A 27,605-nucleotide genomic window follows, 5' to 3' on the forward strand; every position below is an offset into this window, starting at 1 on the left:
TAGTGGAAGAAAGGCAAAGAAACGGAGTAAATGAGAGCACTTTTGTCCACATTGTTGAAGGACTTATCAACTTAATATACCGCCGAAACAGCTCACTATAATGAGACGGACACATTGTTGAATTCCTGTCCAGGTAAATGTCCGCGTTTCCTTCGCATGGTTAACTACAAGAGGTCGACAGCTCGACAGGGTAGGTCCCCATTGTACTTACATGGGATGCGGTTATTCTCACCCAAGCTGCCCTGCTAGGCCCCATATCCTTTCTATCGCTAAATGCAAACCTCAAATGAGGTACTTTCCTGACTCCACGTCGCTGTGGAAGTTATTTAGCTGTAAAGTCAACGGCCGTATACACGTCTGAGTGTATAACGCGTTGTTGTTTTTCTACAAACGGCGAGTCACTCTGCAGTTAACCATTCATTTCTTTTGACAATGACCACTTTTGAGACACAGCCCTCAGGCCAAAATATCTGCAGTCATGTTACTTTAAACGGTTCACCTCTACGAGAAAGTTGTTTTCGCTTGTACTTTACGGCCCGGGGGAGGCCAACGAAAACAAATGAGCTCAACGAGAGAGCAGCTCATTCATTGTTACGAGCTACCACTGCGTTTGTTTACTTGTTGGAGTGAGACAATAGCGGTGCAGTTACTCGTTAGCTTTGCTAGCTTGTTGCTGTTCTGTTGTAACATTGGTGCATTCACGTTCAGGTACACAAAGTAGTACATCTTTGTTGTGACTAGATGCCATCCTTGTAGTTGTTCTCGATAGTGGTCCCAAGGACCTTTTTTTTTTAGGTCCACGATTTGCTCACCAGGGAAGTCCTAAAGGAGAGGTATAATAGAGTTGTATTCACATTGTCCTCCCTTGTAATCAGTATAATTGCTAAATGCATGTGGGTGGTTGTTTTGGTGTTTCTACTGTCCCCACTGTTGACATCCCACCTACAATGATGACAGTTATGCATTTCTCCACAAAATCATTGTTTACGACAGGAATTTTGTCAAGAAGGGTTTATTTGTTTTAAGTGTCCATGATGTGAAGCATTAACGTTACTGGGTGTGATGGAGTGTCTGAGCAGCACCATTTTAATGGACATGCAGGATGCAAAGATTAAATATCCAACTTGAGACAAATGTCACTTTACTTATGTTACTGTCAGATTGCCTCCCACAGGTCACTTGTATGTATGTGCAGCCTGGAAAGAGAACATGTTGTACCTTTAACGCATTTAGTGTCAGAATGTTTTTACCGGTCATGAGACCACGTCTGTCCAAGTGTGTCTATGCAGGGGGGACTTGGCATGTGACTTGGGGAGGACGCAACAAGCTGGCGTAATGATGCAGCCAGTGGCTCTCTCTCTCTCCCTGCTCCATTTAGAAAATACCAGTCACATCCCACCCAATCCCCTCGAAGCCCCGTTGACGCAAATATGACACCGGTTGCATGCAGAATCTGGGGAATGTTGCTTGATATTTTGCCCTTGTGCACAGGCAAACTTAATGTGCGCCACAGGAGTTTAGATGCATTACATCTGAGGAAGGATACGCTTCTAATGATGGTAGCCCACCATCGGGATCACATGACGGCTCTCTGTGTCACAAACTGAGAACACTGCGGCCTAACATACTTTTCCTCTTCGTTCATCTTGTTTACTGGTTGCTCACATCAACAACCAGGTCATTTGGTTTTGCAACAAACCAAATATACCATCCATGTACCGTTTGATCTTATCCTGTGTGTTTTGCAGATTATTTCTTTTAAAGGACAGAACAAGTATCCATTTTGATCCGTCACTAATTTAGTTCATGGCTTGTCTCGGCAGCATGACAATGAATACATTTTCTACATGAGTCATAAAGGGGTTGCTGTTCATGTCATCACAAGATTAAAGCAGTGAGTCTACGAGGCTTTCAAGACTACAGTAGCTGTGGTTTGGTATTCCGCTTCACCTACTCACTATTCTTATCATTAGTGATCTGCTTTCAGGGAACTTGATAGAGGAACTTGGTACTGTGAAGTAGATCGTACTGGTTTCATTATGGCATTTGAACTCGCACCAAGTGTCGCTTCAGGGACTGTTTTCCAGCAGCAGGTGGGCAAATTCAATGTTCACATTTCGTTGTTTCATTTTATATATTTGAGCGTAATGTTCTATCTTTTGCAAACGTAAATCAGCCGCTGACTCTCGTATTCACCCGAGCGGCGGCGGCAGCAGGAAAATGGAGCAAAACCAGATTTGTATCGATCTGTGATGCAGGAAGTAGCGCGGCGGTGATGTTGGCCTGATTTTCTGCTTCCTGCCGTAAACGCATGGGACTGCCCTCTGTGGCCCAGTGACCGGCTCGGTGTGTGTTGCGTCTTTGCTGCATGGGACTGATTTGCATTGAATGGGATGGCCCCTAGCCCCAGAGCCAAAAAAGATGAATGATTGAAAGCTGCACTGACAGCAGGGCAGGCAGGCAGGCGGTGGCCCAGAGGCCCGAGGACCATGTGACCCGCTGTCAGGGTACTGGGTTCATTCAGTGGCTGCTAGCTGCAGCGCTGGCAGCAGCCCAGCTTTTCCACACAGGCCGCAGTAGCAACAGGTCGCTCCCATTAAAACAGCAGTGCTCTGTTGTGGCTCCGGAGCCGGTCTTGTGCATGTTTTTTGCTTTTTTGGCTATGGTGTGTGTTTGTGTGTGTGTGCGCGTGTGTGCTCAAGTTTGTTTGTGTGATGTATCCAAATGTGTATATAATGTGTGCGTGCCTGTGTCACAGAGTACACACTGAGATGCCGGAGAGATCCAATGGTTTGTGTGATCCCTAGCTTGAATAGCACTCAGTGTGCCTTTTTTTCAAATCCCTCTCCAAGATCCTCCCAACATCGACTGTGTGACACAAGCACCACAACCCCAGTGCAATAAACAAAAACACTGGGCAAAAATAAACCGTGCTTCCACAAACTCACTTTGGCTCATTGATGGAAGTGAGCAGAACGGCAGTAAAAAGGCGTGTTGATCGCACATTCGCATGCATTCGAGCCTGGGGCTGTACTGATATGACTCAAAGTCTGTCAATAGTCACATCCACTTCCTGTTGTTGTCCCCACCAGTAAGCTAGATGAGGCCACTCAAACAGAGCTCTCTTTTGATGGCCTTACTCTGGCTGAGCAGCAGCAGCAGCAGCAGGCAATTGATTTCAGTCGATGGTCAGAGATCGCCTGGTGCAGTATGTGACATTTGTGTGAACAAGCATGGTAATTGATCATTCTCTTGCTACTGCCCTGCATTCAAAGCAGTCTTTATGTAACAAAAATAAGTACTGCATAAATCAAAAGGTCGAGTGTTTGGTTACGGTAGCCTGCAGGTTTTTTTTGTGTACAATGTTGATGGATGACTGATACGTCTGTGATGGAATTCAGCCCGTTATCAGATAAATCTGATGACTGTCAATACAGTGTTCTCCTGTTTGCTATCACACGGGGTAAGATTATCGTTGTATCTTTACACATGCTCCACTTGTTTACTTAAACATCTTTCTGAAGCGTTACATATTTTACAGCTGGTGTCACATTGTTCTGCGTAGATGTGACGGCAGTTTCATGCCGGCTTCACGTGTGGCTAGGTGCCCACATGTTGTAAACATCAGCCTGGCAGCTTGCCTTGCCAGAACCTTGTAACACTTCTGCAGTGTAAACTGGTCAGGTGTGAATACAAACGGCAACACTCACAGATGCAGTGCACCGTCACCGTCACCTCAACTCGAGGCCCGTTCAGTAGCTCTTCCAGGAGCTTTTGATCATGTCACATGAACTTCATTAGCAGATGGAGTTTGCCTAGTTGTCAATGCAATTTTGGGGGAAAAAAATAATTTTTTCATCCTATTTTGATCAGGTGATGAACATTTGATTATGTAGGATTGAAAAACATAAATGGTTGTGTGTGTGAACCGCATGGAGTTTTCCAATAGAGGGGAAGACTTCATTGTGAATGCCAAAAAAGCACGGCGGTACACAGCTATTTGAACCTTGCAGTGCTGCAGGTTCCACATGTGAAAGGGACTGCGCTGTGGTTTGAGCACATCCTCCACTAACCGGGCCATAAAACACTCGGGTCCTCTCCATTCCACTGCCTCCCCTCTGCTATGTTGACCCGAGGGTTAATATTCAGACAAGTGGAACAATCTTTCACCTCAATATGGGGCTAATTTTTACTCTTCTTCAACTAATAGGTAACCACCATTGAGAGAGGGCGGCTGTAAACCCCAGGACCTCGTCTCCAGGCTCCTGCACAGAGCCGAGTGAAGGAAACAAAGCGGTGTCTCTGCCTGCGGGAAACCTGGATCCTCCACCCTGCCCACCAACATGACCAATGTGGTGATTGTCAAGGAGGGATGGCTGCATAAACGAGGTGAATGCAAAGATAGTTTGTAGTATGTAGTTTGATTTTATTTTTGATTCAGTTATAAATGCAACTCCACAGATTGCACTTTATGGTTTGTTTTGTGTATTTTTTTACAATTCAATCAGCATGTAGTTTACTGTAGTTATCATCACCTCGTGTACTAGAAACCAACTGTGCAGGCTTGTCTGTTAACCAAGCTAGCGACATTATGCAAATATTTCAAAATCCCTTGATTTATGGATACACCTTTAACCTGCAAAACAAGTACTTTGTTTCATGAATACCTGCACATGGACGTTTTTTTATGTACTCATAAACTACATTGCATTTTGGGTCATAAAAGGTGCACACTTTAATAATGTTTATTTTTACTCTAAATGGTTTCCCAAATCCACATTACCTTCATTCCTGAGGTACTTGGATTAGCGAGAGTTTACTATGGTGCACTGTTGACAGATTTGTCTTCTTAATGCTGCAGAAATGCCTGAACTGAATGACACATGTGCAGGGTGATTGATCACCGGGTAACAGTATTTAAACGGGATTTACGCAAGATCTGATGCAAAGAGCCCTCCAGTTGCAGAGTCCCTGGTGGGCCCCATTTAGCTGCTCTGACAGTGCTGCGCGGCGTGGCACGGCTCCGTGTCGGGCGTGAGTCCTGTTGTTTGGACGAAGACGCATTCCTCACATACCTGCTGGCTTTGAGCAGCTTTATGTGTGCATACTAACTCTGCCTTCAAACTGCAGCTGCCTCACGGAGCCCACTCCACCACCGCCTACACCACCAGGGGCAAAATAGGATAAGGAACTTCTCCAAAACCACTGAAGCCTCCCAGGCCCAGTGCCAAGGAACCAGGCTTTTACTGGAAAAGAGGAAAGTCTCTGACTCAGGGGACAAGGTGATGGGAGCAGGTCACAAGGAGAGTTCCTGGGACTCTTGGGGTGGGGGGACACAGTGTGCCGCTGTAGTGTGTTAGCCCATGCTCCCCCTCCTCAAGGCTCGGGCTCGGAGCATAACAGGCTGCTGTTTTAGGAAAGAGTCCGCCTGGTTCGGCTCAGTTGGTCTCAGGCGGACACACCCGGGTCCTTCCAGTGAGGGAGAGGATAACATGTTGGATGCTGTTAGTGGTCCATTTGCAGATGCTCTGTTGAATAGTTATGAAGTAGATGACAAGAACATAGTTTTATCCAAAGCCACAAAAAAAAGGAATTCCTACAAATCTTCATAAAAGTCGACAAAGCTAAATTTGTATGTAATTACGTAGCTTTCTGACATGTGTCGGATGCTTCAGGGGCAAACTGCCCCTTTCTTTGGCCTGACAGCCAAAAGTTTGGGCTGAAGTGTCATTCAGTCTGTAAATTTGTATTTGTTCCTTTCTCTGTATATTCTCTGTGCACAGGTACGTTTTTTCATACCTCCAGCAGTACTGACAAAAATGGAATATTGTGACGGAGAGCCGGTGTAAAATGTAACTATAATAGTAGTAAATTAGTGACTAGTAGAATAACATGAGGCAGGTGACACACACAGAGTTATAGCATTGACAACCTTCTACTTGTTACACACACACACACACACACACACACACACACACACACACACACACACACACACACACACACACACACACACACACACACACACACACACACACACACACACACACACACTAAACAAACAACCCTTCAGGAATAGTGAGTTGGCATGCTGTCACAGCCCAGCAGCTGTGCCCTGTGAAATGTCACCCAGAGCCTCTGTGTTTTGATTGGAGAGCGTCCACCTGCCTCCTTGACAGGAAGGCTTTTAGTGTCGCGTCACTGTCATGCAGTCTTTGCCCCCAGAGCCACTGCACAGAAGGTGAACCTGCCGTAGCCTTGTCTCGCTGTCCGTCACCTCAGCCAAGAAGCTCAGCCACCACCATCCCATGTTGCACCTTGAGTGTAGCTTTAGTGTGTGGTGGCGCCACCCAAGTGACTCACATCTCCACGTGGGCGTCATAATAAATGGCTTACGCCACTTCCAAGTGTGTTGAGCATGCTCATTACTCCCATGTGTGCACTCAAAACACCAATTTAATGTTTTGCAAAAGATAGCCCTCCATATTTCCATCAACATTGTGTGTGTGTGTGTGTGTTCCACGGACACCATCGAGCATCTAACTACGTTCATATTAGACTCGGCAAAAGGAGGAACGGTTAAAATGTGGCCTTTTCCTCCAGTAATGCCCATTCAATGGTGCTACACGATGAATGGATTTTACGGCGGGTCGGTCACATGCACAGAGCGCGGCAGCTTGGACACGGTCATCTGAACACATCCGTGTCACTCACTCCCATTATTCCTGTTCAGCATGCACGTGTAGACTCTGTGGAGGCTCCTGAATGAAAGTAGAGCGAGCGTTGTGCCTTCGTACCCTGTAAACCCCCCCCCCTCCAGTGGAGCTAATCTGTCATTAGAGCTGCAGATTCTCAGCCTTGAGGTGCTCTGCACATTTGTTCCAGACAGGCTGCGCTCAGTGAAATGATCTCATTCTGAAGGACACACCTTCCGACTTTCTCCCTAAGCCTTGTGCTGCAGCAATGTGTCTGGATTGTGGACGCTGCCTGGGATGCGTTGTTGTGGCTGTCTGTTTTCGGAAGGACAGCGTTGGAATGCGAGACAAAGCAGCCGAGTAGGACGGGAGTGGGTTGTACGTACGTCTGGACATGCATATGCAAATGTGTGAGTGTATGGACGGTGTGAAGCATATTTATTCAGAAGTTACGCTGCCAGCAGGACATTACCCGCTGCCCTTATGCACAGACCGCATCACAAGTACAGGCTTGCTAAAACACTGTAACTTTGTTACTATCATAACCAGTTGTTATGCGTCCCCAAATGGTACTTCCCTTTTAGAATCCTTCACAGAGTGCACCCACACACTCTGAATGTGCCTACGGCCTCTAGTGGCCACAGAGACCGAGCAGCATGTTATTTCTTTTTGCAAGTGTGTTTTTCCAAAAGTTTCCATCAAAGCCAGAGCATCATCAGACATCAAAGAGGCAGATTGTGGGTTCCCTAGTTTCCAGGGAAGTGCTGCGGCCAAGAACCCAGTCAAGCTCAACAGAACAGCGCTCGCTTGTCCTCCCCTCTTCCCTGGCCCTTGTTTGTTTGACTCATTTGCTCCCTGACAAGTATAAAGAGTCGGCCCCTTCGTTAGGCTAACGAAGGCCGCAACAACTGTTGGATTTGGGTATCACGCTCAGCTGGCTCCGACTCATGAGAGGAGAGGAGGGTGAGAGAGAGGGAGGAGAGGAGAGGCAGAGGGCACACCAGTGGAGATAGCGAGGGAAACATAAAGAGAGCGAGTGAGACAGAAGTTGAGCAGAATCTTTGTGATGTTCCCAGAACATTGCTCAGTGAACCCAGTCGGCCCCAGGAGAGCGGATGGATGTTGTGTGCGACATGCCACACGGAGCCTCTCAGCGGTTTCGGAGCTCATCAGCTGATTGGCTCCTTTGCCGGTCATGCGGCTGAAGGACGGCCATGAGCTGCTTCTCCAAGCGTGACCTTGTTGGTGGTCCAGGACATTGCATGAGACACACACTGGGAACAAGAAGGGGGGGGGGGGGGGGAGATGGGAGAAAAGCATGCATGGGTTCTGTGAAATACCGGACACAGTAGTGTCGATGAAACATTATTTTTTTTCATCTTTTGCACGTCTGAGTCTGATGCATCTGGTGAACAGGCGTCTGATAATTCAGCCAGCATTCTTTAACATTCATTTTCCTCTCTGTATTTGTGATCTCGGTGAGGGAATGTGGTGTTCCCTGCTCAGTTAAATGCTCTTCAAAGGAGCGGGCCCACCTGATTTAAGAATGTCTCATGATGCTGCAATGCTGACTGGCTGCCAGCGCTGCTGCTCCTACACATCCCCTCATTATGGCCGTCATGGGCCACACACTGCTGCTGCAGCACACACACAAACACACACACACCGTAAGTACTGCAGAACCGGAGCGATACCTCTTCTAATTGGCAAATATACGCCTATATTGTGAGGCTTTTACACACAACAAACAAGTCTCGAGTGCACTTAAAGTTGCTAAGTCCTTATTAAGTGGATCCCAAAGTGTTTATCTTGAAGCTTGTGGATAATATGTCATGGTGATAAAGTCAGAAACAAAGTTATGCAATGTTCTTCTACTTACTTAAGTAATGTGATTGGATTATTTATACAGTTTAAAGTTAGATGCATAGTTAAACTTATTGTGTATCTGCATTTGTTAAGTACAAATTAAAGAAAGAAGAAGCTGTAAGGAGCTGAGAGGTCGAAGCCTGAGGCTCCTACAATATTTATTATAATCAGTGAACAATGTGTGTGAAAAACCAATCATAGAAGCTACGGGAGAGATAATGGGGATTTTTGCAGAGGGACACACTGTGAGTAAACTGGGGGACGTAATTCTGTGACGAGTGGTTTGACTCAAACTAATAGCATGTGTAACTTTAAATAACTTTTAGCAAATAACAAAACAACCGATAACCCAAGTTTTGGTAGATTTGATATCCAGACACTAGCAAGTTGATCGCCAGCCGGAGTGCCAGGCCGGTGTAGATGGGGAGCGCATGTAGGTGGGGTCCAGCAGCAGAGGGTGTCACACCGGGACGCCGGCGCGCTGGCCGGGGGTCTGGCCGTCAGCGCGGACCCCCTGCTCGGGGTAATGGGAAGCAGTCTTGCTGCTAAATGTGGTGGAGAGAAGTAAATTACTGGGGTGCAGCTGTCGGCAGACAGGCTGGCTGGCATGCTGGGGTGGGGGACCAGGAGGCTGAGGGAGGTGGCACCTCCACCGCTCGCCTCGTCTCACGGCGAGCCCGCTGTGTGCTTACTTTGCTGTGTAAAGTCCGCCTGCTCGCCACAGCCGTGGTGCTCGGCAGCGCACTCAGTCTCTGTTACTCTCTTCCCCTCTTTGTCTCTGTTGTTTCCTCGCTTTCCTCCCGTCTGTCCTTCCTCCTTGCTCTCTTCCTTTCTTAATCCCACATTCTTCCTCTTCTCCTTGTTTCTTCTAAGTCCCCTCTTTTCTCTCTGCCTCTGTCCGCCCCCCCCCCCCCCCCCCCCGCCCCCCCCACTTGGTCCTCCCACTTCCAGCGCACACACTCCTCACCCACAGCTCCACCATCCTGTTGCTAGGATAATGACCCTGCTGACAACTCGGACCCATGGCGGAAGCGGCTATGGACCAGCAGAAAGCTCCCAGTCTCCGACATCAATCACATCACTGGCACCTCTCTCCAGTTGAGGGAGGGCAGGGGAGACGAGAGATAAAGGGGATGCTCAGCTGTCTGCAGACGCTCGGATATGTCCCCACATCCTCCACATCAGCTAGTCGTGTCACTCAGAACATGTTTTACAAGTTATTCAGAGGCCTTATAGAAAGGGTTTATCATACTTTTAGAATTAAGTTGTTCTTGACAATTTTCCAACGGATCCTCTGGAGTAACTCCGTGGTCGTTTGAGGGTATTTGATCTTACGCTGGTCATTGGGAGTTCATTGGCCCTAATTTGCTCTAAATAATGTGTGTTTATTTGTTTGCCATGCAGTAACCCAGTTAACTAATCCATGGACTGCTTGTTTACCCAGGGAGAGGGGGCAAATCTCAGCCCCAGTGTGGCAGGGGGGGAACTTCCCACAGTGTCTCTATGGTAATCAGCAGGTGTCACTCACCACGGAGAAGAAGTGAGGGCTTTCTTACGAGCGTGAGAAAGAGGGGCAGCCTCCATCGCACAACCCCCCATCCCCCGTGCTTTTTTTTTTTTTTTTTTTTCCTGTTTGGGTAGCAGCGGCAACCGCAGTGACAGAGAGAAAGAGAGAGGGATCAGGGGACGAGACAGAGAGGGCTACATTGGAGGCCGGGGTGGCCCTTCCTCGCAACCTGTTGATGCTGCTGCCAAAGCCCTGGCAATGGAGTCCCCCATCCAGCTGCATGGGAGAGAGAGAGAGAGAGACAGAGAGGGGCCAACAAAAGAGGTTTGGAGAGGAGGGGGATGTCAGGAAGACATAAAGAGAAGGGCCCATACTCCTGGACAGTTTAGGATGGCATATCAGCCTGGTGCTGCCTTATATGGTCACAGGGAGAGAGAGAGAGGCAAATGGGGTAGACGGGTGTCCGGGCAGCACGAGAAGCCCGTCCCAGAGCTCTGCGGCTCGGAGCAGCGGATGGTGTGGGGCGGAGTCTGTGGTTGCTGGGGCTCTCAGTGGTGACCCCTGCATCAGGGAGCCCCGTCTCCTCTGGAGCGGGGCGGCCCGTGGCTCATTGAGATGCAGGGCACAGGGTGGCAGGCCGCAGCTGCAGCCTACAGGCAGAACTCGGCAGAAAAGGGCCGAAGGGATGGCGGGGGCGGCTGAGGAAAAACCAACAAAAGGCGCAGCCCGCTCCCTCCTCCTCCCTCGCTTTGGAGTTCTAATTCCCTAATCCTCAACCTCCGCCTAACCCCCCCCCCCCCCCCCCCCCCTTTTCTCATCCGATTCTCACCACTCAAACACATACACATGCACAGTTCATGCAGTTACCACTGGCTCCCTCCCTTCCATCCCCAAGCCATGAATGGCCAGACGGGGACAAAACCCAACAGCAGCCCCCTCAGGAAGTCCAACCACTGGGTGTGGGCACTGAGAGGCGCATTTTGTCTGACCCTCCCTTGGTTCCTCTCACTGTGTGTGTGAGTGCTTACATTCAATCACGTGTGTGTGTGTGTGTGTGTGTGTGTGTGTGTGTGTGTGTGTGTGTGTGTGTGTGTGTGTGTGTGTGTGTGTGTGTGTGTGTGTGTGTGTGTGTGTGTGTGTGTGTGTGTGTGTGTGTTTACATTCAATCACATGTCGTGTGTGTGTGTGTGTGCATAGTTTATCTAGTGGCAAATGATTGAGGTGGGCCTCTTTATTTATATTCTTGTTCTTGAAATTTTATTAAATTCCTTTTGAAGTAGAAAGAAACGGACGGAGAGAAAGGGGTGACGCGCCACAGAGCTGTTAGTCTGGACACATTGTAAAGACACTGTGGCCCCTCCTTTTTGGGGGCCGCACGATGAATGCTGCATGATGTGTCTTATTAAAAGCCAACAAGCCACAGCAGCTGGGACCTCAACATTCCTGTCGCTGTCACTTGGAGACGGACAGAACAGGACGCTCCTCACTAACCTCTGTCACTCTCTCTCTCTCGCTCTCTCTCTCTCCCCCTTCTGTCTAAAGCCGTCCACATTTTATCTTTTATTTATTGACCCCCTCAGTGAGTCTGCCTGACCAGCCCTTACTGTTAAGGCCTCTGAAGCCGAAGTTCACCCGCAAATGGCTTTCAGAGCCACAAGATAACACAAATGTAAAGTTGAATCCCTGTGGGTCCAAACAAGATGATGCTCCACCATGTACAGCTGTGGCTCTACCTTGTTGGTGTGTGTGTGTGTGTGTGGGGGGGGGGGGGTATAGAGGGCGTGGCGGTGACAGGCTGGAGCTGTCCACACAAAGGGCCATGCAGCAGTTGGCAAATAAAGATGAATTCTGTTGTGTTTGGCAGCGGTTCTCCGTTCATTATTTTCCACTTTGCCCAGCGCGCATCCCAGACCTCAGCAGCTGCTTGTCATGTAAAGACACTCTATCAGGCCCTGACAGCTCCTCCCATGCACACACGTGCACACACAGACAGGACGCATGGCTCATACACACTTCACTTGAGCTCACAGTCCTGCATATGTGGGGAACATATGTAGTGATCTGTCTCACTACCACTCTTTGCGCACTGCGTTGCTTTTTTTTTTTTTTTTTTTCATCCCCTCTAGTTCTCTCATCTCTCATCTGGTGTCGACTCCTCCCCCCCTAATTTGATTGAGTTCAGCCACATGTCTGCTGTCACACTTGACTTTTATTAGCAACGCTTTGATTCTGGGACGCAGATCGTCAGTGGATTTCCTCACAGCGAAGTGCGTCTCGGCAGTTACAGTGAGACCGGACACTCGGAAGGAGGTTCTAGCTTATCTAGGTTGTGGTCAGTCTGCCTGTTGGCCGGTTTCCTGTTTTCAAGAACGTGTTGACATCAAAAGGGTTTAGTGTACATCAGTGATGATGAACTGACTTAAAAGCAGAAGGCCCTCCAGTGTAGTGAATCCCATTGTCTTTTGTCAGCAGTCTGCACTTGTCTCACTGTACACAGGATGTGTTTGGGGTCTACTCTGCAAAACTATTGAAGTCAAGTCATATCAAATATTGAAAGCAGGGATGCGGGTCGATTTATTTGCTGGTGTATATTACAGTTTTAATATAATACAATGCTTTCTTCCACATTTACTGTCCTAACAGCTGTCAGTTTCACTTTCTCATCATGCCGGTGCCACAGAAGAAAGGCCACAGTGTGGAAAGTAGAACTGAATAAAAGTAGAAGGGGAAATGGGTGTAAATAGGAAGCTGACAAGGGTCATCTTTGTTGTTTACGCTCTGAGCGCAGACTGTGTGAGGCGTTGCAATGTGGTACACACACACACACACACACACACACACACACACACACACACACACACACACACACACACACACACACACACACACACACACACACACACACACACACACACAGAGACAGACAACCGGGTATAGCTGCTTCCACTGTTGTCATGTGACCAGGTTTGTGGTCACAGACGAGGAAGTCCTGTCTACAAAGAGCGTGAAGGATGTGCATTGCAGATGTGGAGTTACTTCATTTCTTGGTCTCGCATCTCTGTGTCGGTCCTTTGTGAAAGATGTGTGTGTTAGTGTGTTAAGTGATGACAAAAGCCTCACAAACATTTTCCTTTTTTATCTACATCCACCCAGGAAATGTGTGATTGAAGAGTTTTAGCAGTTACAGTCTCACAGTAGCTGTCATTAATCTCGGGAAGGGTTCGGACCTGGAGTGTCACGTTCCTTCTCGAGCTTGTTTTCCTCTTAGTGTGCTCTGTGTGGCCTCGCCCCAGTGACCATGCAGACTTGTCATGTCCTTCATATTACAGCGCCACAATTCAAGAAAGTGACAGTTGTTTGAAGAGTCTAGTGACTAAGAGCGGTGAGCTGGCATCGCCGTCTTCCCGACAGCCATGTGACCGAGGCCACCTCAGCGACGGAGAATGTCTAGCGAGCCGACACACGCCGTGCCGTGCGCTGCTGCGTCACGGATGCCCACCCGTGCTACCGCTGGTGGGTGCTGTGCGTCAGCGGTGCTGGCAGGAAAAAGCTCAGAGCCTTCCAAAAACTGGATGTTGTTGTAATCTTTTAGCACACAAATACCTTTCGCTCACAGGGCAGCGTACCGGGAAAAATGTATTTACACACAAGCACATGCATGCGTACACATAAACACCTGTCTCTACCCAGCGGGTATCTGAGGACTATAATGTATAAAAGGTCTTCACTCACTCTGGAAGGGATTAGCTGCATTGCTGCTGCCAAACTATAACTTCTACACTGAAAGTTTAGTCTCCACAGGCAAGACAAGCATGCACCTTTTTTTTGTCTGGTGTCAGGTAGGAGGCTGATTATTCTGCCTCTGCATTGTGCACATACTGTCCTCGCTGTGGGCTGGCAGGGACTATAGCCGGGGGATGTGGGTCAGCCAAAACCTGACCACAGAACGAGGCACCAGCTGGGGCCCAGCTGAGGAAAACAAGGATCGGTATGGAAGGCTCGGGAGACTTTCTGGCTGCAGTGTAAAAGATTTAGGCAACTTGTGTTCGTGTGGAACAGCCTCTCGGTTCAAGTCACAGCTCATGCTTGTATGGCTACATATACTCCTACATGGCACCTTTTTTTTTCTGCGCTTTAATTATTTAGATTTTATGCTGAAGTAAGGGAGTCTGGTTGTCTTGAAGGCCTATGATAAATAACGCTACGCATGTGGATTCTCTGGAGGCCAGCTTGCACGTGACGTGGGTGACTGATGTGGAAGTTGATTGGTGCGGCTTGTAGTTTGAAACGGACAAACGACTCATCACGGTAATTGTGTTTGCATTGAAACGGGCATGAGGGAAATCCACTAAACTGATTCTGGCCGGTGTGTATTTTAATGAGGACGGCGCATCCAGTGCGAGTGGCTTTGGTTGGAAGGCGGCAAGAATGGCTCGAGCTAATTTCTAAATGAGCTATATGTTTGGTGTAAAAATACTTACTCTGCAATAAAAAAACCTGCTCCTGTGCCATGATGAAAAATGTGATAACATATTGGACATCTGCTGTGGATTGAAGACTTCAGTATATTGTGCTCTGGGGCAGATGTTTCCCCCACTGTTGTGATTGGTGCCACCAGTTTGCCAGTGGGAGTAAATCAGGTGTTCTTGGATGTTTTGCTTTGGGGTAAATGGCTCGATGCTCGGCTGGAAGGTGATGCAAAGACGGCCTCATCCTGCTGTATGAGGTCAACTAGACTGTGCGTCTCTAAAGTGTCCTTTTCCTGTCCCGCTCACCTTTTAATGCTGACGGAGGAAAAACATATGGAAAATGTCCTATTTAGGTTTGCAAAGGCTCCAGAAAGTTTCTGGAAAATTTCCAAAGGAAGTTTAACAACAGATAACTTTTCACTTTCTTAGTTCAGTCTCAAGATCCTCAGTGTCGTTATTAGTTATTATTTATATATACACACACACACACTCATTTTGACGGTGTCCAAAGTTACAAATCCTAAATAGTAACATTCAGCCGGTGTTGTAAATGAATTGTCCTCTCCCTAAATATTTTATCAGGACGACGCTAAACAGTGGAGACATTACTAGCTGCTGTTTTGGTCTGCGCCGTCTCGGACTGACGTGTTATCGGTTTCATCAGTCAGAGGTGTGGGTTTGAAGGATGATAACAGAAGCTCATATTGACAGATCTCCTGCCTCCCCCCTGCCTCCCCCCTGCAGACACACTCACACCCTCTCTCACCCACACACGCCACACTTCTGTGTTAGAGGAAATGGGGCAATTAAGGACAGCTTGCTACTGCTCTGCATGGGGTTAATATGTGGCTCCGTAATTAAAAATAAATTACACTTTTCCTGTATAAATATTCAAGTCCCTCCACTGTGTGCCGCTGCCTTGTTATGGTATGTAAGCTATTTTTTCCCCTCATCTGCACAACATCTGGCGCAACATTTCCTGAAGCATCACCGGAATAAATTGAGTTTTGTCTGCCTACGAGAGATTAATTTGTGTGACGCTAGTGTGTCTGAGTGAGTGGGACGCACGCGCATGGCCTGAAGTTCTGGGTGTTGTCCAGAAAATTGGAATTGTGGAAAGTTTTTATTTGAAAATCAAATTGAGGCTTTGGGAAACGTGATGCTGGTGTTCCAAAATGATTGCTGGAAAAGAGGCAAATATCGATACCCCAACTGTAAATGTAAAGGAGAACCCCACCGATTCTTTAGCTACGCTAGATTTGATAGATTGCATCAGTGTTGGTTTGCGCGGATGGCTGCAAATTTGAAAACGAAAGAAATGTGGGTGACTGGAGTTGGAGAGACGGGAGACTGTCGCTCGCTCCCCTTATCTTCTTTAGGCCTGCACAACGAGGCTACGTTAACCGCTACTAGCATAACGTAACTGAATCCCCAGCTGAACTGTTGACCGTCAAGTTGCATTGTGGGTAATGTAGGTGCCAGGCTTCAACAAGAAGAACGTGTGGAATAAAAAAAGACATCTCTGGTTTTGCTGATACTTGCTGATACACTACTAACAGTGTTCTAGGAGTGCAGGGATAAATTGGCAGAGTACTCTGAAGTATACGCTATATTAACTATAAGTTGATTTAGTAGACTGATAACCTTTTTTTTCGAACATAGCTGAGAGCCTAAATTTAACATGCCAGTTCATGGACACGGTAGGAGCGCAGAAAGTTTTTGGACCGTTTGAATTTTCACTTAGAGTCTATATTGCAAGTGGGTGCTGGAAAGGGGACAGACGGGGCGGGGGAGAGGGTCCTGACTCCTCCTAAAACCACCATTTGTCCCACAGCTGACCTACACTTAAAGAGAAACGGGGACAAGGTGGTCATTTTAGGGAGCACTAGTGAACGGCACAGTAATTAGATTGCAGGAAATGGGTTGCACCTCTGGGAATTAAAACGTAAAGAGAAAGGACGACACTATTTCGTCATTAATCATGAAACCACAATGTAAACAAAAGGGTTGTGCATTAGTCAGCATTTCTTTGGAATGTGAAAAGCATGTGATGTCTGTGAGCAGAAGCCCTCTGAAGAGTGTGTTTTTAGTCTCCTGTACAGTAAACTCAACAGTGCTTTTCAATCTCTTTCTCATATCAGGAGAATACATCAAAACCTGGAGGCCAAGGTATTTCCTCCTGAAGAGCGATGGTACATTCATCGGCTACAAAGAGCGGCCGCAAGATGTCGACCAGCTGGAAACCCCCTTAAATAACTTCTCTGTCGCACGTGAGTATCTACTTCAGAGAAACCATTGCATTCCCCCCCCTCTGTCCCTTGGCAGCTTTTGTTTCTGCTCTGTCCCTTTCTTGCATTATTGTAACAGATATGTTCACATTCTTTTTTTGGTGTAGTGATTATTAACAGGAACACAAATGTTTATCAACGCATGCCCAAGTGCCTGTGAGGTTACAGTATGAAAGTGAGTCCTCTCTAATATTATAAGCAGATTTACCTTTTACCATCGCGTGTCACCGTAAATGATTATGAATAGAGACATTAGCAAATTGGATGTAGTCTCATCTCAACAGCTTCACTGCTAGTTTCTTTCAACAAGAGCACTGCTCCAGGGCAAAGCTAGCTTTGTGACTGAACGTGCTGCATGCAAGATGTCTGGCTCCTTACGGTAATATATCAGATGCCATTCCTCGTGTGTGTGTGTGTGTGTGTGTGTGTGTGTGTGTGTGTGTGTGTGTGTGTGTGTGTGTGTGTGTGTGTGTGTGTGTGTGTGTGTGTGTGTGTGTGTGTGTGTGTGTGTGTGTGTGTGTGTGTGTGTGTGTGTGTGTGTGTGTGTCCCAAACTCTCAGTTTTTAAACTGTGACAGAAAATACAGCAGCCCTGCCCGCTCCATCCTCGCATCAGAGAAAGTTGCTGTGATAAGCTGTGCAGATGAGTGAACACAGCAATTAGACAGCATACTGTTTGTTTAACAAAATACTTCCTCTCCGACACTCTTGAGTTATCGTGGCTATTAGCCGCCTGATTTCAAGTATTTATCTGGGCGCCGCTCTGAGGCTCTGTCTCCATCAGCGGCTTTTTGTTTTTTTTTGTCACCACTGTCACGACCCCACCGCGGAGGACACATGGTGCGCCGCTGCTGACGGGGCGGCTGCAGCTGGATTACATATTCAGGCTGATGGAGCCATGTTGGATCTCAGTGGTGGTCCACTCCCCTGTCCTCCATCTATCAGACAGAGGCCATTTCGTGTCACGTTCTGACATATTTGCTGACATGTTTCATTTGGGAACAGATGTTGATTTGAAGGAGGTGCAGATGGAAATCTCTGCCTTCTAAATTCAGTTAATAGACATTTGTGAGTAATTGTTTTTTGCAAACTGCTTACCAGACAATTATTTTGCTGCAAAAGTGTGAGAATTGAGCGTAACGTAGGGAAAGGATGTGAAGATATGCTTTTTAATAAATCCTTTATGAGAATAAGTTAAATGTATCTCGCCAATATATGACACGCTCTCTTCCACTGTTCACTCTCAATTTAATATCTTTGTGTTTGGAGAAAACAAACACTCTGTAGACGTCACCGTGGGTTCTGGGATATTATAAATCAATAATGAAAATATATGTATATACACATTAGCTGGAGCTCAACCAATAAGAAATATATTCATAAATCCTTAAACACTTTTTTTTCTTCAAATATACAGTGTTTAATTGTATTAGAATTTGTATTTATTGATATATTCATTCATTCTAGGGAGTTCTGGATTGTATGTAATACTACACAGATTCCAAATTATAGTCAAAACCTGTCGTAGCAAAGTTTTAACGGGGCTGACAAGTTAAGGATCGGAGTTGTTATCCTCCACCAAAATGCACCTGTTCTTTTCCAAATTGGCCGGCAGTGTCTGTTCAGGTGGCGATAAAGATAAATGGCTATAACTGTGGGTCTGTCTCTCCCCTCTGCTCCCCTACACGCTGGCCCTTCTCGCCATCTCCTTCCCCTCCCTTCCTCCCTCCCTCCCTCCCTCCCTGGCTGTGGTCAGAGTGCCAGCTGATGAAGACGGAACGGCCCAAGCCCAACACATTTATCATCCGCTGCCTGCAGTGGACCACTGTCATCGAGCGCACCTTCCACGTGGAGACCCCCGAGGAGAGGCAAGCGAGAAGCACACACACGTCTCAGCTCACGGAGCAGTAAAACACAAATCATTTACATGCAGTGAATTTGCCCCTGTTGCTAGAAAGCAGTTTAACAGCTCTGTTTTTTTTCCGAACATGTCGAAGCACTCCCAAACATACACATTTAATCTTGTTACGCACGTACGTAAGGTCCACTGGCTAGAAGTCAAACTTGAAATTGCCTTCCTGTTGATAAGAAGACAATTAGACGATTGGGCTGCGGGGCTTGCATGATGGTAAATGGGCTGATTGTAATCTCTCTGCTGCCTGTGCCTCCCTCAGGGAAGAATGGACTAAGGCCATCCAAGCAGTGGCTGAAGGCCTGCAGAAACAAGAGGAGGAGATGATGGACTCCTCTCCGGACCCCATGGACATGGAGGTCTACCTGACCAAACCCAGACAGAAAGTGGTATGTCCACTTCGCTGCTGTGTATCTGCTTCTTGACAAACCGCAGTGTCCATTACCATAAACATTTAAGTCAACCACCTTTTTGTTCTTCCCGACCCTGAGTCCGTTCCAAGTTGACCATTACTATTCTCCTTATTTGCACTTACGCCACTTAAGCCCACCTTCCTTCACCCCTCCCAACATCAGCCGTGGGTGGCTTAGCACCAGATAGTGTGTCCTCCAGGTTTCACAACCCCCACATGTGTCATGACATGAAGGTCCAAGGCCACCGGATTGGATGTCCCTCACATAACCATTTTCAGCATTCTTCTTAGTACCGGGGTCAGAGGTTAACTGAGACACAACCACATATAGGCCAAAGCAATAGAGGAGTGGAAATTGCATGGTGGGTGAAATAGTGCCTTAACTGCTTCTGTGTTGTTCTGTGGCTAGTTAAGAGTTTTTTTTTGTTAATGCTTCTGCTCGTAACCAGATGCCACTTTCTCTCCCCTGGCTCTACAGACTATGCACGACTTTGAATACCTCAAACTCCTGGGAAAAGGCACTTTTGGCAAAGTTATCCTGGTAAAGGAGAAGGCCACAGGACGCTACTACGCCATGAAGATCCTGAAGAAGGAGGTGATCGTAGCAAAAGTGAGTGGAAGTAAAGGGGGGAGACGACGCTAAGGGGAGGGCAGTGGAGCAATGACTTGATACCTAAATGGGTAGCCATTGTGAGAGTTGCACAAACACTCTTTGTGGCTTTTTTTTTTTCAGGATGAAGTGGCGCACACACTCACAGAGAACAGAGTCCTCCAGAATTCAAAGCATCCGTTCTTGACAGTAAGGAGCCCCTCCATATACCTAAACCAAACCTTATTTTAACTCACAGAGATCCTCTGGAGCCTCTTCAATCCAACACAGCAGCATCCTTTCAGAAAAAAAAAAGGGGCAGTTTTACCAGGAATGTTTTGAAGAGCCGTTCTTACAAAGGCTGCAGTCGAGCTGGGCCTTTTAAAGCAACACTGGACGTTCTTTCTTTCTTTTTATCCGTGAACTTTTTCTCTGTAAGTCTGAGGTGGGTTGTAGTGAAAAGCTCCCCCAAAATGTTAGGTCCAAGTGGTTGGTGGAGGCAACACACAATGCGATGTGCTCAGTGCAATGAATGGGACCAATGTTTGCCACACAACAGTTGTTGAAAAGGCTCAAATCACTGGATACACTTTGCTGCAGTTTTATTTATTTATTTTTATTTTTTCACTTGACATTTGTGTTTTAAAAATGTACAGTAGCTGCAACATGCATTGTGATGTTTCATGTAACAACCGGCTGTTTTAAATGTCAGCTTCCTCTTGAATTCACTGGAAACATCACCAAGTTCTGCTTTGAGCGTTCTCGTTCTCTGTCCGCAGGGACTGAAATACTCCTTCCAGACACATGACCGCTTGTGCTTTGTCATGGAGTATGCAAACGGGGGCGAGGTAAACCATTTTCACCGTCACAAAATCTGAACCTGAATCAGAATTCTTTTGAACGGCGTCACTGTTACTATTTTCAGTGTTCTAAACAACTTTCTCTTCCTCTGTCCTCTGCCCCCTCACTGTCGATGTTCCCCTGCTTCCCCTCAGCTTTTCTTCCATCTGTCAAGGGACCGTGTATTCTCAGAAGAGCGGGCCCGGTTCTACGGTGCAGAGATAGTGTCGGCGCTGGACTACCTGCACGCTGAAAGAAACGTGGTCTATCGAGATCTAAAGGTAGATGTGGACACAAGTCTTCACTTTCTGTCTTTCTCTTTCTCCTTTCCTTAATTTCTCCCCTGGCAGGATATTTATAGGGTTTTCCCTCTATCGAGAGCAGTGGCAGTGCCCAGGGTTTATTGATCTGCCGCCCCCCCAGATCAGTCTCCAGACCTCACTGCAGCTGGAGGGAGGCTCGGTCCATACGCTTACTGCAGCTAGACAGAAATAACTCTCTTTGAACACACTGCCACCGCCTCTCGTATTAGCATGCGCACAGTGTTCTTGGAGAGTGATTTTTGTGAGACTTTATGCGTAGTTGTCATTTGATATGCTGGCAGTACAGCACTATTTAATAACAAAGAGAAAATGTCCATCATCCTGAAGTAAAGATGCTTTCATACCGGTGTTTAAAAGCTACACAAACGTCTAAAGACTGGCCCAGAGATGGATTGGGTTTAGTAGGGCTGTGGGGGGTTATCGGTGTTGCAGTGGACACATCTAGCTATACTACTTCCAACTGATAAAGCTATAGCAGCCAGGTCAGCACAGCACTCTCTCCCTCCCTCCCTCCCTACATCTCCCTTGGGTTTATGAGGCAGGCTCCCAGCCTGCTTGGGTTCTCCTGAAAGTGCCAGGGTAGCAGGATTGGAGGATGTGCTGACTCTGGCCCGGCGCTGCTGGCCACGTGTGAGCTACAGCTGCCAGGTGACTTTAACTGAGAGAGAGACAGAGAGGGAGGGAGGACACAATATTAAAAGGCCACGCAGCCTCAAGTCATGACACTGCATGATGCACAATTAGTCAATCTACTTGAACATGTGATCACAAACAATATATGGTATGTTACCATTAACCCAATTTTCAACTTTTGCATAAAAGTTTTTATACTTTATACTTGGTTGAAATTAGAGAAGATACAAATAAAGGCTGATAGAAACATTTAGTCATTATGATTCCGTCCGTTTATTCTACTGTAGAAAAGGCATTAACGACATGCTGCCATTCATCATTACATGCCTCCGCTTCACTAGACAGCCCATAAATATAAGGAACTTGGGTGTGGAGGGTTACCACAACGTTGCTGATTCAGTTCAAGATAGGGGGGCCCTTTTAACATCTCACCTCTTTCTATCACCATAGCAGCAGATTGATTCATTCATTTAAACAAAAAGAGGGATGACATAACTGATAACATGAGTGGTAGGCAGCAGGGAAATGTCATCAAAGTTACTGGCGTTATCTTTGCATAAAGGTAGTTTTTGGAAACGGGCCCTGATTGAGATTTTTCTTTTGCCAAAATTTCAGAAATTCACTCAATACTTTTACAATATTTTAGTGGAACCATAACTAACACAGATGCACGTCTTTTTGTACATTTATGAAATACTATTCCCGTCTCCTCCCTCCTTGCTTGTTAACCTAAACAGTGAGTCCTTTTACGATGATGCTAACATCTGTCTTATTTCTATTTCCCCCCCTCAGCTGGAAAACCTTATGCTGGACAAAGACGGACACATAAAGATCACAGATTTTGGCCTGTGTAAGGAGGGGATCACAGATGGCGCCACCATGAAAACCTTCTGCGGGACGCCAGAGTACCTGGCGCCTGAGGTAACCACTACAGGGATTCAGTCTACCTGAAATATTGACGTCACCCTTTCTTGCAACAAAGCGATTTTTATGTTGGCGCGTACAGATGGATGACAAATTAAAGGAAAAACAAACATGAAGTAACCTTTCAGGTCACTTTAGAGCCGCCAGAAGAAAACTTCAAAGTCTCTGAATCCCTATGGTGGGATGAACACTACGACGAGGACGGCGCTGTCTTACGTCGGACTTTGAATTGAAAAAGATCAAACCATTCAGTGACCATTTGTGTCCTTCAAGGAAGCATGTGCATTCGATAGGTTTCCTTTCCTACCCGGCTATAGTGTCACCTAATAAACAAACCTGAGATAATTTTGAGTAGATTCTGGACAAAAATGCAACGTGTGTTGTTGGGTATCATTGGATGAGAAGCATGTAGAAGATAGGGCAGCTGTCCCAAAAATGCCTTTCTAATCTCCAGCTGAAGTCTGTGAGTTAATGAGTGTGCCGTGTGCCCAGGGCAGGGCAGCCTGCTCTCATATTTGCTGTGTGGGGAGGGGTGTGGCTACTCCCTATTCCGTGCAGGTATGACAAGTGTTGGAGTAGGCTGTGTAACCCGATATTGCATTGTGAGTGTTGGCAGTGTGTGTGTGTGTGTGTGTGTGTGTGTGTGTGTGTGTGTGTGTGTGTGTGTGTGTGTGTGTGTGTGTGTGTGTGTGTGTGTGTGTGTGTGTGTGTGAGTAAGTACATGAGTGTTTGCGCTATAGCCCCCTTGCCTGTTGCCATAAAAATGTTTTCCGGGAGAGGGGTGTCCATGTTGACACAGTTGCCGTATCGTTGTTTTTAGCCTTCAATTGGAATTTTCTGGTTGGGGGAGCCGGGGGGGGGGGGGGGTGACGGGCGGGGTGATTGGCTGGCAGTGCCTCAGGAAACGTGAGCTTCCGCCCTGGAGAAAGAAAAAAAAAGATCACATTGGCTACAGCTGTTGTGTGTCACCAGGGGAGCCACTTGCACCACTGCTGCCCTGGATGCCTCGCCTGACCCGGACAGAGCCGGAGCGATCCCACAATGCTTCAGACGGCCTCGTAGGAACATATAGCTGTTGTTTACATCAAGGCAAAGGGCTGAGCTAGCGTGTGAATGTTTACTCCTTCACGCCGGGACAAACGTTAAAAGAAAATGTTTATTTTCTATACCTCCAATAAACCTATATATATATATATATATATATATAGAGTTTTCCCCACTCCGTCCATCCTAAGCTGTCGCTCCTCCACAGGGTAGCTCAGTCTGTGACGGCTCTGGCAGCAGGGAGACATCGGGGGGGGGGGGGCATTGCCATGGCAACAGGGTCGCTGGCGAGTGTCTCCATGGAGTGTGGGGCGGGCAGTGTTACAGGTTGTTCTGCAGTAAACAATGACCTTGTTGTGTGTGCTGCACAGGAATGCTGTAACGTCTGGGAATATTCCACCCAGAGCGGGGGGGGGGGGGGGGGGGGGGGGTGAGAGGGAGGAGAGACCAGTCCGTCTCTGGAGTAAAGAGTGGTACAAACTCACTTTGTCACTTTTATTAAGTAGTTACAAGAACAAAACCGTTATTGGCGGAGGGAATTTGCTTTTAGGGAATATCTACAAAGAACAATGAGGACAGGTTTAATCCAGCCACTGAAAGGGGTCTGGATTCAGTCTTGGAAGATTAATGGCCATCAGCGAGGAACTTTGTGAGCATAAAAAGTGTACAGAGGAGAGGTTCAGAGCAGCAGCAAGTGTTGGTGCTTTTATCCGCTCTCTCCTCCCCCTGTCTGTGCTCCTTTGGGGCGGTGTAACAGTATTAGATTGGGGCTGGGGCCCAAGCAGGCAGGCAGTCCTGGTTACGTATATGAGGGATGAGCTTGGCTCCTGCGCTCCTGGCAGCTTCACAGCTGTGGCGCTCTTCTACATATATGGGGCAGCTGCGGGCCCAGCTGTCGCACGGTGTGAATCACACGACAGCGGCGCTGGAAATAGAGACGGCCCAGTAATCCTAGCCCCGCACCGGCTTCACGTTACTCCCCCTGCCCTCCCAATCCTCCTCCTCGATGCTCACCGCTCACCGCAGCGCCAGGCGGAGTGCCCACAGCCACATGCGCGGCGTACACACACACACACACAGACACACACACGCACACACACGCAGTAGTTTTGTTCCTTTTACGGACACATCCGTCCATCTGTTTTCCAGGACCCTCTCTCTGTCCATATCTAATTCTATTAATCCGCCCACGTCTTTTTTACCGAAGTTTCTATTCTTAGGTCTGAATCGGCCAGCATCACGCTGCTCGAGGTTTAAGAGAACAGACTGTTCTCCTTGTCTTGATTTCACCTTCAACATCCGCCTGGCGAGGTATAATCCAGTACATGTCCCCGCAGACCTTGGAACAACTCCGCTCAGCAGCGCATTAGTCATGCAACAGGTTGCGCTGTTCAGTTGAGCACAACACTGGAGGATTTTGGTCTCATTAAGAACTGTCGTGAAAAGTCATCCTTTTGGAAATAATAGGACTAAATATTTCCCTGTTTCTGGCTGGACTCTGGTTGTGCTCATTGAGCGGTTTGTTTTGTAGGACTGCTCTGTGTTTGTTGCCACACGTTTGCTTATTTAAGCGAACCGCACCTCTGCTGCTTGTTGATCTGTACGTGTGTGTGTGTTTGTGTGGCAGGTCCTGTGGTGATTAAATATGCAGGGCTCCAGGGGAAACTCTAGCCATGCTCCTAATGTGAGATGTGAGTCAGTGCTGGCTGGGGCTGCCTCAAAAGACCAGGCCAGGGGGGGGGGGGGGGGGGGAGCAGGTGATTTTGGTGTGGGGGGGGGGGGGGGGTGATGGAGAGTTGCTTTAGGGTCGGTATATTCAGCCTAAAGAGCTGCTGTCTTCACAGCCTTCTGATGTCCAAACTCACCTCAAAGCCATGCCAACTCAACATTTTCTTTAGCTTCTTGTACAAATATTCTGTGAAAAAGGAAGATAAAATCTATATTTATTTACTATATTATTAAGACAGCAGTGAATATGATACCTACGTACTACAACCCCTCCCCGAGCAGTTAAAATGGCTCCTGAGCATCCCAACAGCTGCATTAAATAAACTTTTACACCCCTCTGCATCCCCAAGGTGCTAGAAGACAACGACTACGGCCGTGCTGTGGACTGGTGGGGTCTGGGGGTGGTGATGTACGAGATGATGTGCGGCAGACTGCCTTTCTACAACCAGGACCACGAGAAGCTGTTCGAGCTCATCCTCATGGAAGACATCCGCTTCCCTCGGACTCTCGGCCCCGAGGCCCGCTCGCTGCTCTCCGGCCTTCTTAAGAAGGAACCAATGCAGAGGTAACGGGGGCCTCTGCTGCATCTAGTACATCCAATGGTTTATGATTCAACACATGTATTGCTGATGTGAGCTTTAAGCTTTGCTTATGATAAAATGAATGGAAAAGTGAAAAGAATAGTATTAGAAGCAGCAATGAAATGATCAGCGGCTTCACATCCTGATTCGTCCTTTTGGTTCTCGTCTTCCAGGTTAGGTGGAGGGCCGGACGATGCCAAGGAAATCATGCAGCACAAGTTCTTCGCAGGAATCGAATGGCAAGACGTGTATGAGAAGAAGGTCAGTTGCTTTGTTTCAACCTCATTCTCTTGAAATTGTCGTCGCTGAAAGGACACCAAGCTCAGAAAAACACCGCCTCCCCCCCCGGGGATCAATAAAGTGGCGTCACTTCAAGTGAAGATGTGGCCCGCCTTCAGGAGGACAACTGTTCCCAAACTGACTGACGCCCCTGATGTGCCGATATATTTGTATCTCTTCTCCTCTCCTAACAGCTGGTCCCGCCGTTTAAGCCCCAAGTTACCTCGGAGACGGACACTCGATATTTTGACGAGGAGTTCACAGCACAGACCATCACTATTACGCCTCCCGGACAAGGTACCACCAAACCAGACACACCCACGCAAACAGCACACTTATCACCACTTTACCTATGCGTTAGAACACAAAGTCAGACATTCCTTATTGTGAAGCTTTAGTGTTTGAGTGTGACAGTAAGGCAGATGTGAGCTGAGCACTGTGCAAGAGAAGATACATTTCCCTCCACGTCTTGTGAGACTATATTAAGAATGAGGAATTACACTTTCAACTCACTCCAGATGAAAGCAGACTTTTATTCCCGTGGGTTACCAAATTACTAATCCTTAACAAAGTGGTTCCTAACTCGGTGTCCCTGAATTAGTTTTCATGTGAAAACCCTAAAATATATGTCCCCGTTTCCTTTAATTTTGAGTTTTATATTAAAATGTAAGCCGTCAGGTTCATAAGAGAGCAAATTCATTCGGCCGTGTTTTCCTCTGTACAGACCTTTTTGAGATGCTTTCTTGGTGTGAGGCTTGAGTTAGTTTTGAGGAGTTCATAAACGGGAGAAAAGAAAACATTCTGCAGGCGTACAAAGCTCCCCTGAGAGGAGCCTCCCCTCTCCTGGAGAGCCAGTGCCATTAAAACCGAGTGTCATGCCTCACGAAGTCATCAAATGCATGTGAAAGCAGAGACGACACAGTATAAATAAAATAGATTAATATGTACTTTTACTAGGAGTAGGTGATATAGTTCAAATCCACAGTCCCACTACGATCTATATACTTATATATCCATCATCCCAGTACACAGCATTTACTGCAATATTGATTGATAGATAAAATAACCAATCTCCCACCCCTGAGTTTGACAGTTAAATAAGCAGTTGTTTGTCCTCTATCCTCAGAAGACAGTATGGAGTCATTCGACAGCGAGCGGAGACCCCACTTCCCCCAGTTCTCCTACTCTGCCAGTGGGACGGCCTAAAGGACTCTCAGTGATTCCTTTGGTCCGACCATCTCCCCTCACCCCACCCGACTGCACTCTCAAAAGACCGGGGCCCCACAGCCCCATCCTCCCTGCATTGTCTGCAGATGCCGTTGGTGGATGTAACACTTACAAATCTGCAAGTTGTGTTTTCCAGGAAGGAGGAAATTCAAGACGAAACAAAGATACCTGTGGTTGTTCTGTGAGGCCTTTTTGAAGACTGACCACGGAGAGAGTTAACACTACCCTGCATCTCCTAGTTGTTATGTTGTATACTGAGCAGGCATCCATACACCATAATGAATGGGGA

General features: G+C 47.3%; 1 protein-coding gene across 3 annotated transcripts; it reads left to right on the plus strand.

The window, feature by feature from the left end:
* akt1 (v-akt murine thymoma viral oncogene homolog 1) lies at nt 1-27,438 on the plus strand. Of its 3 annotated transcripts, none has more exons than XM_079174316.1 (14): nt 1-133; nt 4,211-4,389; nt 16,679-16,807; nt 18,581-18,692; nt 18,999-19,125; nt 19,627-19,758; nt 19,882-19,947; nt 20,517-20,585; nt 20,733-20,858; nt 22,326-22,454; nt 25,580-25,794; nt 25,984-26,071; nt 26,284-26,386; nt 27,216-27,438. In XM_079174316.1, the coding sequence occupies exons 2-14, from the start codon at nt 4,344-4,346 to the stop codon at nt 27,293-27,295; spliced, it is 1,422 nt and encodes a 473-aa protein (XP_079030442.1). In that variant the 5' UTR covers nt 1-133; nt 4,211-4,343; the 3' UTR covers nt 27,296-27,438. The 3 variants fall into 3 exon arrangements, with proteins under 3 accessions (XP_079030442.1, XP_079030443.1, XP_079030444.1); XM_079174317.1 differs by having other exon boundaries at nt 43-190; XM_079174318.1 differs by lacking the exon at nt 1-133 and adding an exon at nt 2,079-2,093.
* Nucleotides 27,439-27,605: the final 167 nt, after the last annotated feature.

The sequence above is a fragment of the Pholis gunnellus genome (assembly GCF_910591455.1).
Source record: "Pholis gunnellus genome assembly, chromosome: 15".
In the NCBI taxonomy this organism is placed as follows: domain Eukaryota; kingdom Metazoa; phylum Chordata; class Actinopteri; order Perciformes; family Pholidae; genus Pholis; species Pholis gunnellus.

Bases quoted from the DNA above. Each gene is read 5' to 3' on its own strand.
- akt1 (XM_079174316.1), top strand. From the start codon at position 4,344: ATGACCAATGTGGTGATTGTCAAGGAGGGATGGCTGCATAAACGAG. The intron at 4,390-16,678 runs GTGAATGCAAAG...TTCTCATATCAG, and splicing joins GGGATGGCTGCATAAACGAG to GAGAATACATCAAAACCTGG. The intron at 18,693-18,998 runs GCAAGCGAGAAG...TGCCTCCCTCAG, and splicing joins GTGGAGACCCCCGAGGAGAG to GGAAGAATGGACTAAGGCCA.